Source organism: Mytilus californianus, unplaced genomic scaffold (assembly GCF_021869535.1).
Source record: "Mytilus californianus isolate M0D057914Y unplaced genomic scaffold, xbMytCali1.0.p SCAF_5, whole genome shotgun sequence".
Taxonomy (NCBI): Eukaryota; Metazoa; Mollusca; class Bivalvia; order Mytilida; family Mytilidae; genus Mytilus; species Mytilus californianus.
In genome coordinates this window covers 7,814,616-7,826,588 of record NW_026262701.1, presented here as the reverse complement: position 1 = coordinate 7,826,588, position 11,973 = coordinate 7,814,616, and the positions used below count along the sequence as shown (strand labels likewise).

Here is an 11,973-nt window from a genome sequence, read left to right as displayed (position 1 = left end):
TCTATTTGTACACATAACACAGGTAACACACATGATATCTCTGGTGAATATTTGGGAAGTTTAATTAGTGTTTCTTATATAAAGCATATGCCAAATGACAATTCTGCATCCAGTTTATACTGATATGAAATCATAAATGCATGTAATGGTAAGAAATTATGTCGTTACGTAACCTAGGGATGTTGTTGTTGTTGATATAAAAATACATAGAAACTCATTGTAAGCCTGTATGGTAGGACTAATACATATAAGCTCATTGTAAGCCTGTATGGTAGGACTAATACATATAAACTCATTGTAAGCCCGTATGGTAGGACTAATACATATAAACTCATTGTAAGCCTATATGCTAGCTATAGGACTAATGCATATAAACTCATAAGCCTGTATGGTAGGACTAATACATATATTAAACTCATTGTAAGCCTGTATGGTAGGACTAATACATATAAACTCGTTGTAAGCCTGTATGGTAGGACTAATACATATTAACTCATTGTAAGCCTGTATGGTAGGTCTAATACATATAAACTCATTGTAAGCCTGTATGGTAGGACTAATACATATAAACTCATTGTAAGCCTGTATGGTAGGACTAATACATATAAACTCATTGTAAGCCTGTATGGTAGGACTAATACATATAAACTCATTGTAAGCCTGTATGGTAGGACTAATACATATTAACTCGTTGTAAGCCTGTATGGTAGGACTAATACATATTAACTCGTTGTAAGCCTGTATGGTAGGACTAATACATATAAACTCGTTGTAAGCCTGTATGGTAGGACTAATACATATAAACTCGTAGTAAGCCTGTATGGTAGGACTAATACATATAAACTCATTGTAAGCCTGTATGCTAGGACTAATACATAAGTGTAATTATCCCATCAGTAAATGATGGTACCAAAAAAAATCTGTAAGAGCACTTAAACTTTAATTTATTTCACACTGTTCTTTTCGAATCAAGGCGATAATACACTATATCTTTCGGAATGATATATTAATTAGTTTCCCTCTCCGCATCTAATTATTTTCATCCACTATTTGCATTAACGTCAAACCTTAGGCAACAACTGTAATGAAACCCTCCCGATGCAGCTTGATTTGTTTACCTTTAATGAAGATTTTCTAAGGACATTTCCTTACTAGCTCAAGATCGTTGGAATGAAAAAGAGGATGAAAATAAGTTGATTCTTCCAATGGGCCATGTCAGACCTTTTTGAAGATATCTAGTGTTTGGTGTATTATTATTTGAGTAGTTAAAAATAAAAAAAAAAAATAAAAAGTAGTTAAAAATCACATAAGAGTTACTCTGTGTGACATACAGACTACTTTTTACACTTGAACTTCCAAAATTTAAAAAAAAAAACTTTCAAACTTATGAAAAGATTTTTGATATATAATACACCCTGGTATTGTACTAAATATTACACAGATTTAAACGATACATGAAAGCTTTTTGGAACTTTAGCTTCCACTATGTTGTATATCTACTTGAAGATAAGGACTGACCAAAATATAAAATCTTTTATTCCAGATAGAAAGTTTTTGAAAACATTGGTTACCTTGAAACTTTGATACGCCTGTACAAATAAATCAAAATGTCTAAGCCTTTGTCTGGAAAAGTATGTATCGTAACTGGAGCAACTAGAGGTATTGGTAAGGGGATAGCTCTACAACTGGGTGAGGCTGGAGCTACAGTATATATAACTGGTAGGTTTACATCTAAAATAACACGGGTAACAAACAGTACTAAACTAAATATGTTTAAAAGAAATATATATTTCGTTAGCAAAGTCTGAAAATGTGCGGTATCATTTTTTTTGGTTCTTCCCTCAGTGGGATTCGAACCCCTTCATCTGAGATATCGTGACAACACCACCTGCACTGTGTCCTGCGCCCTAGACCACGCAACCAACTAGGCTACATAAAAGTATAGCTTTCGTTAGCGTTAGTATTAGGTTTTGTATTTTCAAATATTTCGGCCTCGATCATCACTGAAGAGACATTGATTGTCAAAATGCGATTCTGAGCCAGTAAATTGGTATTTTTAATGTTATTCATAAAACGAATGCCCAGTGTAGATCCATATCTATCAAATTGTATAAGCTATATACGTTAAAATCGTTTTTTGTCTTTCGTAAACTACTTCGATACCGTTATCGATATACCACAAACTCATCACAAGTCTATTAATCCAAGACAGGAATGTAGCTTCTTGATGATAATGATAAATGATGAGAAATATAGGGGGTCGTTATCATAAGTTAAGCGCGATTGAGAAAAAGGTACAACCAATGTCATTGTAACCTGGCGTGTCATTTTTGCAGGAAGGACACTTACCTCACCTAAAGATGATCCTGTTGGTGGCTCCCTAACAGAAACAGCTAAAGAAGTAAGTGCATTGTATTCAATATATAAATCCAATTTAAAAAATATTTAAGAATTATTGTTCTTAGTGGAAAAAGTAGTACTATAAATTTATATGGAACGTTTTGTCAAGCGTAAGGGTATTTCTATAGCCTAAGTTTATACGACTGGTACTCTTTGTTTGTAGATTGAGACTCGAGGTGGTAAATGTATTCCAGTACAGTGTGATCATTCTAAAGACAGCGATGTTGAGGAATTGTTTAGTCGTGTTGCAAAGGAACAAGATGGACGCCTTGATGTTCTTGTTAATAACGCATATTCGGCTGTCAAGGTAATGTATAGTCATGTAGTTTATACTATAATAAACAGAATGAACATCAGGATTAGGATTATGATACTGAACTCGATGTAAACTATACAAGAAATACAAAGACTAAACAAATACTCATTTGTTGTTTCAACATTTTATTGAAAGATTTGTTAAGTTGCTTTTCGTTAAAATTTGTTGTGGATCTTGAACAGATTACTAACACTTTTAACTCTTGATCATTCAAATGTACTGAAAATTCCCTGTTGACTCAATCACAATAACAGTTTTTTTTACAGTTAACATTTCTTAAATTATTATAACCCAAGTCAACAGGTAGCGCATGTCCTAATCATTGTGCTTCACGAAGAAAACCCAAAATGTTGCGTTGGTGGAGACGATTTTATCAATTGCATTAATTATTGATCGCTGTTTAGTCACTTTTCAATTTAATTTAAGCTGGTGTATCATATCTGTGACTCGTAAATTGCTTACATCCACTTCATTTGAACTTTGGTGGATAGTTGTCTCATTGGCAATCATACCACATCTCCTTATGTTTATATTGTATTGGGTCCAATTTATGTCTCGCTATTTTTGTGTGCAACGTTTATTTTTCTTCAGACTTTGATGCAGTTTTTTTAATTTCATTTTCTTTCACTACAAAAATTGCTTGAATTGGTAAAAAGACGCAGCCCTCACTAATTTATTATTTGTAAGATTATGGAAATGTAAGAGGCACAATGGGAATCAATAAAAAAGTTCAATGGTGATGCATTTTTTTTTAGTTTAGTTCTAACATATTTTATTTGCTGAAAACGTAGCAAACATGATTAGACACCAGCTTATGTCGTCTTCTCCTTAGATACAATTTCAACCAATAAATTGTAGTAGAATGCAAATACTTGAGTACATTTTTACATACTCTATACAGACACCTGTATTCGAGACATATTGACAAGTGCAAGTCCGGGTTTTAAATTCTTTATGAATATTGCATTGGTTTTGTTAATCAGGTTTCTGATTAAAGACCAAATTGTAAAGAAAAAAAAAAACTTTTCACATGATCATGATTCATAGAATTCTATTTTGCAATCAATTTGGATAGGATAGAGGTACTGTACCTCTTGGTGAAAACGTTTAGTATTGTGACTGTATGACGAAAAATCGTGCATAGCTCATAAAATTTCAAAGGCATAATCCCAACACCTCTAAAAAAAAGAATTATAAAGTACATAAAATTAAATTATTGTGCCCAGCCTGTCGCTGTGTCCCAAAAAAAATGTTTAAACAGTTGCCTTTGATGAACACGTTTTAGTGGAAATTAAAAAACGTTTAATGTTTTATTTTACATAGGCTTTATCTGATAACTTTAACAAACCGTTTTGGGAACAGCCTATAACAATGTGGGATACTGTTAATAATGTAGGACTAAGGTATGTATTGTAATATTGTAATATAATAAGTCTTAAACACGTTGTACATCATGAGGTATAATAAGTCTTAAACACGTTGTACAGCATGAGGTATAATAAGTCTTAAACACGTTGTACAGCATGAGGTATGATAAGTCTTAAACACGTTGTACAGCCTGCATGAGGTATGATAAGTCTTAAACACGTTGTACATCATGAGGTATGATAAGTCTTAAACACGTTGTACATCATGAGGTATAATAAGTCTTAAACACGTTGTACATCATGAGATATAATAAGTCTTAAACATGTTGTATATCATGAGGTATAATAAGTCTTAAACACGTTGTACATCATGAGGTATAATAAGTCTTAAACACGTTGTACATCATGAGGTATAATAAGTCTTAATCACGTTAATATGTACATCATGAGATATAATAAGTCTTAAACACGTTGTACATCATGAGGTATAATAAGTGCTGTGTTGAGAAGTGAATTGAAGGAGCGTTTTGGGGAAAATCTGCAATTGTTAATTCCATGCAGAAAGACCAATATATTACTACATGTATTACCTAATATAACATGCAAATCACCAGGTTATGTTTACTTCTTTAACCATACGCAGCATTACAGAGGAAAAGTGCTATTTTTGGGGATTTTTTTAAGAGATGAACCTATATTTAAATATAATTTAGAATTATGCATTTAAGTAATGCCTTATTCAAAAGAGATAGGAGGACAGACAGTTTATACGAATTAATGACTATTAATTGCAGGAATCATTACATATGTTCTGTACATGCAGCAAGGTTAATGACTGCATGGAAATCAGGTCTAATTGTCAACATATCATCTGCTGCTGGACTTAAATACACGTTTAATGTACCTTATGGCATTGGAAAAGAAGCTGTAAGTATTTTAAATGTTTTTTTAAATATTAAGTTTTGTTTCTCCTTTTCTTTTCCGGACATTGATATAAAAAACTTAATAGTTGGAAGAAATGTTTTCGTTCTGTGTAGATAGACCAATTAAGAAGCCACTTTCTTAGTCATCTATATTTTTATGCAATTTCTTGTCTGTTTTTCGTAGTAGCTTGTCTGTTTGTCATAGTAAAGCAAAAAGCAAACTAAAGAGTATTGGATAAACCATTACAATCTTTGAATAAATAACTATATTTATATTGGTTTAAATGATGTTGGAAAACACGAGGAAGGTGTCTCATCGGTGTCATGAATATAAAAAATAAAAAAATGCTACATGTGTACGGGAGTCGATTGAAAAGTGAAAGCAGGAGGCAAACTTCTTAAAGTTACAAGCATGTAGAAAAAAAGCTTTTCTATAGTGTAATAGCCTAGAGATTAGTCAGCCCTATTTCATTTTATTTGTTTTTCTTTCAAACTTTTATTGGCCAAAAATATGAGCAGGGGATGGGAGGGAGCATAAACAGTTTTGCTCCTGAATTTTGAAAGTAGGGAAGCAATGCCCCATGCTTCCCATATATTTCTATATGTGAATATTATGAAGAAGAAAAAACATGTTTTAAGATCTTATAAGAATCAACATTTCTGTCTCATGGCTGAAATACATTTCTACTTTTTTGCTACATGTAAATCTGTTTTACTTTTTTGCTACATGCATTATGCTATATGCCTCGCATATATGCTTACAATAGTCCTTTCTGCTTATTTTGTGAATTGACTATAACCTCCAAGTTTTGTTTTAAAACAGTATGTATGTGCTTATGTGACATTTTAAAGTGCTTTTGATACATATGCATCTTCATTTCAATTTGATGCTTATGTGTCCTTATTTTATTTGATAATTATGTGTTCTTATTTTATTTGATAATTATGTGTTCTTATTTTATTTGATAATTATGTGTTCTTATTTTTGTCTCACCTTGACGGAGTCAAAAAGCGAGACATAGGAATGCTGTTTCCGGCGGCGGCGGCGGCGGCGGCGGCGGCGGCGGCGTCAACAATGTATTAGTTTGTGATTAGGTCTAGTTCATGGTGAACCACTAGTGGTAGGTCAATGATATTTGATATGCAGTTGTATTAGCATTGGCACATCTCATTACCATGGAGATTATTTGGCCCCACCCCCTCAGTCAAGGTCTATTGACTTTGAAACTTTTCATAGTTTACATGTATCAGTTTGTGATAAGGTCAATTTATGGGGAACCACTAGTGGTAGGTCAATGATATTTGGTATGCAGTTGTATAAGCATTGGCATATCTCATTTCCATGGAGATTATTTGGCTCCGCCCCCTTAGTCATGGTCTATAGACTTTGAAAATTTTGCTAAGTTAACATGTATTAGTTTGTGATTAGGTCAGTTCAAGGGGAACCATTAGTGGTAGGCCAATGTTAATTGGTGTTCAGTTGTATAAGCATTAGCACATCTCATTTCCATGGAGAATATTTGGCCCTGCCCCCTCAGTCATGGTCTATTTACTTTGAAACTTTTGCTTAGTTTACATGTATTAGTTTGTGATTAGATCAGTTTAAGATGAACTGCTAATGTTAAGTCAATGATATTTGGTGTGCAAATTTATTGGCATTTGCAAGTATCGTTTCCATGGAGATTATATAGCCCCACCCCTGATCATGGTTCATTGACTTTGAAACTTGTACATAGTTTACAAGTTAATGTTTGTGTTTAGGTTTGTTTAAAGGGAACGACTTATAATAAGTCAATGGTATTTGGTATGCAGTTGTATTAGCATTGGCACATCTCATTCCATGGAGATTATATAGCCCCACCCCTGATCATGGTTCATTGACTTTGAAACTTGTACATAGTTTACAAGTTAATGTTTGTGTTTAGGTTTGTTTAAAGGGAACGACTTATAATAAGTCAATGGTATTTGGTATGCAGTTGTATTAGCATTGGCACATCTCATTCCATGGAGATTGTTTAGCCATGTACCTTCAGTCATGGTTCATCGACTTTGAATATTTGCATAACTTACATGTTAAAGTATTGCTATTTTAATTTCAACATTTGCATTATCAAAATTACAAAAAGGCGAGACATATCTCTGTGATAACAGTTTATATTTGATAATTATGTGTTCTTATTTTATGCTTATGTGTGTTTGTCTAAGCTGAATCTGTGTTTATTGTGATGTTTTGTATATTTGTTGTAGTCCTAATTAAGCTCATGTTTATTGGGGCTCCAACATGGTCAAATGTCACTTGCAACCATATGAGTTTGGTGGAGACCTTACAACCATAGGAGTTTGGCAGAGACCTGACAATCTGACTTTAAAAGGATGTGTGATCTATATATTTCAAGTGGTTTAAGAACAAATGGGTTGCTGATGTCTGTTTTAATTTGCTTAAAAGTGACGTGGTGATCAGAGACAATTTTTTAACATGACCTTGTGACGTTTGGGGGTACTCTACTAGAGTCCCTTTATTGTTAATTGTATATATGTGCCGACACTTACTATAAACTATGTGGTTTCAGAATGATAGAATGGCAGCAGACTGTGCTGTAGAATTGCGGAAGATGGATGTTGCTTTCGTCAGTTTGTGGCCTGGTTTAGTACGAACAGAACAGGTTTTACATTTACTGACAACCAAGGGAGATGAAACTATATCAACATCAGAAGAAGCAAGTTCTAAGTATATGTTTATTGTTTAAAGCTTGAGTAACTTCTACGAAAAAAACATTATCTACAGTATTATGGTTTATCATTTCCTTTCAGAAAGTATAAATTGTAGATCATAATTACAGTTTAGAAAACTTTTTTTAATTTTTTCTGTTGCTTTTCAAGAATTTTGATAAATTATATATTTTTGTAAGAATACAGTAGATATGAGGTATTCATCAATGAAACAGCAACTGTTACACACAGAATAACAAAACACCTCTGAAGGTCAATATACAGTCATCTACTACAGACAAGTGTTTACCATATGTAAAACTCTTAATCCATTCTAGTCTATGTAAAGAATTCTTTTATACATTTTCTGAAAATGCTTATAATGTTTACATTATATTTCTTGTCTCAGGAAGAAAATCAGGGTATATTTTTGTTAACAGATGTTTGTAATGGGAATGTGCAAGCAATGCCATGACAACATACAGGAACTTTTGTTGATATTTACTGTTATAGACAGTCAGCAATGTACCCGGTAGCTGAAATTTTATGTTTTAGTTTATTGAAAAATATATGAAATTATTCTTAAAAAATAAATTTTGTGTAACATTGCAAACTAATATTAACTTTCTATTGCAGACAATGAAGCTAGATCCTTCTATGTTTGAAAATGCAGAAACAACTGAATATTCAGGAAAAGCAATTGTTGCCCTGGCAACAGGTATTTCATTCAAGCAAACTCTTATTTACTGGTTCACATGGTAAAAACATTCATTCTAAATCCTTCTAAAAAACATCAATATTTCTTCTAAAAAACATCAATATTTCTTCTAAACACATCAATATTTCTTTAATATTTGATTCTGTCTACTGTTCTTTAAAATTTCCAATAAACTTCCTCATCTGATGCTCATTAAAATAATGTTTAACCTTAATTCTTATGTGTTTTAGATTCAAATATTATGAAAAAGTCTGGTCGAGTTTTCTTCACCGCAGACCTTGGCTATGAATATGGATTTAAAGACATTAATGGTATATTAATTATAATATTCAAAATAAATATGCAGGTGTTTAAGGTGCATGACTCAGTGGTTATTCGGGAATATACAGAACAAATTAAATGTTTAGATATCAGAAATATGAATAAAAGAGATGTCATGGAACAAGTCAGAGAGACAGAAAAACAAATATTTCTATAATTCATCATGAAAGTCATCATGTAGTCTTCAACAATAGACAGGTGTCTAAACAATATGTCATGCTCTAAATTGCCACGAGTTGAAAAAAAGTTGCGAATAAATTTAAGAAAGAACTACCATCTTTAAGATTTTAAGTAGAGAGGCTTACTCTAGATACAATCTTGTTATTCAAAGCTAGTTTGACTGATAAATGTTTAATCATCAGCATTGATATGTACCTACAGAATTCAGAAATTTTGAGGTCATGCATATATTGTTCTAAGTAACTTACTATACAGTAGATTTTCACCTATTATTTGGTCTTGCTTTCACATAAATAATATGAGAATTGAATACTGAAAACTTCATTATTTTTACCAAGGATTACTTTACATCATATAGACCACTTGTTTTCCTGGATACATATTTGTGTGTTCAGTCCATTCTTGCAAATTGTTTTTGTGATTTACTTAGTTGATGGCTTCAAATAAGAGAAGATATAAGTTTGATATATTCAAATTGTTTTTCTATTTGTGAAAGTTGGCTAAATAAATTGCTTGCTTAAATTAGTTGGTTAACAGTATATAGATAAATCAACTTTAACAAATTTTACATTAATTGAATTATCAATGAAACAGATCTGTAGGTAGGTAGAAAGGCAACAGAATTTTAAACATCATTTTTGTTGTTGAATTATGATATAACTTTTAAAATTTTGCATCAATACATATCCTTAAAAAAATCTCTTTAAATTGTAGGTAAAGTACCTGTAAATCCTAGACAGTTGAACAATGCTCTACAGTTTTTTCCAAAGACAAAATGGATGGCTAAATTTGTTCCAAATTTTGTATATATTCCTAAATGGGTGATGGCTGCAGCTGGTAATAAGTTTTGATGACCAGCCAAACTCAATTGCTACCTAGTCCTATTTATAGAATATATAAATGTACAGGATTTTTACAAATGTTGTATTTTTCTATTTCATTTATTACTTACTTTCTCTTGTTTATTAAAACAATAAACAAATATAAATGTTTCCTTTTATTTTGCAACATACCAATTCAATGACCAAGAGTCTGGAAACAGTCATATTTACCACCTATGACTGATTTAAAACACAAATGATTGACCTGAAATGCCTAATTTCAGTCAGCAGTTATTTGTTTTAAAGGATTTAGTAAAGCCATACTCATCATTTTCATCTGGAAACCACAAAATAACAATTTTAATATATTAAATGGGCTTAACTCTTGCAACTGTAAAATAAAAAAAATGAAATAATTGAATTTGTATTTTATGGATTATGCCATTGTATATATATAAAGAGATTTGATCAAGCAGTATTTATTTTAAACAAGAGTGCACATGCTGAAATGTCTCTCCTGTTTTACTTATCATTGAATTTATGTTGAAAGTCTGTAACATGACGGTTTTTTGTTGCACTTCTGTGTTCTGTTATTTCGTTGTTTTCCTCTTACAGTTGATGTGTTTCCCTCAGTTTTAGTTTGTAACCTGGATTTGTTTTTTTCTCAATCGATTTATGACTTTTGAACAGCGGTGTACTACTGTTGCCTTTATTTACTACAAGTATCACATAAACTTAACACCATACATAGTTGACCTGTTGCTAACAGCATCTGATAAACTGACAAAATTTAGAAAACTTATCATTGACCAATGAACCATGAAATTGAGGTCAAGGTCAGATAAAAACCTGCCATACAGACATGTACATTTAACATTTATTCCATGCACCAAATATAGCTGACATATTGCTTATACATGTAGTACTTGAAAAACAGACCAAAACACAAAAACTTAAAGAGACCAATGAACCATGAAAATGAGGTCAAGGTTAGATGAAACCTGCCAGACTGACATGTAATCATTACAATAATTCCATATACCACATTTAGTTGTCCTACTGCTTATAGTGTCTGAGAAACGGACCTAATCACATAACTTTTAACCTTGATCACTGATCCATTACATGAGGTTGAGGTCAGGTGAACCCTGTCTGACGGACATGTAGGTGTTGCAAGGAACCCATATACCAAATATAGTTATCATATTACTCATAATAAGTGAGAAAAACATATGACCAAAAAAATGTTATTTTTTTTCAAGCAGTCGCTGAACCATGAAAATGAGGTCAAGGACAATGGACAGACTGAAACTTCGTAACATAAGGTATCTGCATATAAGGTATGAAGCATCCAGGTCTTCTAGCTTCTGAAATATGAAGCTTTATACAAATAGTTTATGCCACCAGATAGTAATACACATGTCTGCTGCTACTTTTGTCACAGGCAAGACAATGAATTGAGTGAGATGGACAGACAGACGGACAGACATATGCATCACAATATATTCCCACTGTATTTAGGCGGGGAATAAAAAATGCCTGGAAAACAACAAACTTGTTATTCCTCTCTTAGATACTAGTATACAACATAAAAGTACTTATGGTCTTTAAAGAACTTCAACAATGGATAAGATTTTTGTTCTTGAGTCTGTTTTCCCATAGAAACAACTTACATCCTTATTAAAATGTCTCATGATTTGGTATCTTGTCTTGATTTAATTTGAGCCAAATAAACATGTATTTTTGTGGATATCAAGACCTCACAAGTAAGGTAAAATAAAAGATATCTATAATATCTACAAAACATAATATGAAACAGGCTGCAGTAAACATTCAGAACTACAACAAAAATTCCTACTACTTATACACAAAATCTTGACACTGATCTATGTGTTGTCCTTAAGGAAAGCGCTATTATTAGGTATTTTTTTGTCATATAGCTCTTCAACTGTTTCAGTTCTTGTACATCCTCTGCTTTCAAATATTCAGCTTTGGGCGTTCCTGATGACGGTAAATCCGTTAAAGCGCTTCAGACACATGAAATTATTTAACTTGTTATTTTCATTTTCTATTAGTGATCATCAAAACATTTATTTCATTCAGTTATCCAACAAAGGATAAAAACTCCACTTGTGAAATCCTTCCATAATAATTGATAGCCAAAGCAAATATTTCTGGTTTGCAAACCTGTCAGATGGACTTAAAAAACAAAGGAAAA

The 11,973-nt window shown here is 32.2% G+C and overlaps 1 protein-coding gene across 2 annotated transcripts; it reads left to right on the top strand.

Annotated features, from left to right (window-relative positions):
• On the top strand, positions 1 to 9,926 carry LOC127701577 (dehydrogenase/reductase SDR family member 1-like). 2 transcript variants are annotated; one of them, XM_052205540.1, is made up of 10 exons: positions 1 to 148; positions 1,544 to 1,719; positions 2,337 to 2,401; positions 2,564 to 2,707; positions 4,040 to 4,119; positions 4,878 to 5,010; positions 7,577 to 7,723; positions 8,352 to 8,433; positions 8,664 to 8,744; positions 9,649 to 9,926. In XM_052205540.1, exons 2-10 carry the CDS (start codon positions 1,608 to 1,610, stop codon positions 9,783 to 9,785), a joined length of 981 nt encoding a protein of 326 aa, XP_052061500.1. In that variant the 5' UTR covers positions 1 to 148; positions 1,544 to 1,607; the 3' UTR covers positions 9,786 to 9,926. The 2 variants fall into 2 exon arrangements, with proteins under 2 accessions (XP_052061500.1, XP_052061501.1); XM_052205541.1 differs by lacking the exons at positions 8,664 to 8,744; positions 9,649 to 9,926 and having other exon boundaries at positions 7,577 to 7,734.
• The last annotated feature ends 2,047 nt before the right edge of the window (positions 9,927 to 11,973 follow it).

What these genes read in the sequence shown, in the direction of transcription:
- LOC127701577 (XM_052205540.1), top strand. Translation starts at nt 1,608, where the DNA reads ATGTCTAAGCCTTTGTCTGGAAAAGTATGTATCGTAACTGGAGCAACT. An exon ending in ACGCATATTCGGCTGTCAAG is followed by an intron (nt 2,708 to 4,039) that starts GTAATGTATAGT and finishes TATTTTACATAG; the next exon opens with GCTTTATCTGATAACTTTAA. An exon ending in ATGGCATTGGAAAAGAAGCT is followed by an intron (nt 5,011 to 7,576) that starts GTAAGTATTTTA and finishes ATGTGGTTTCAG; the next exon opens with AATGATAGAATGGCAGCAGA.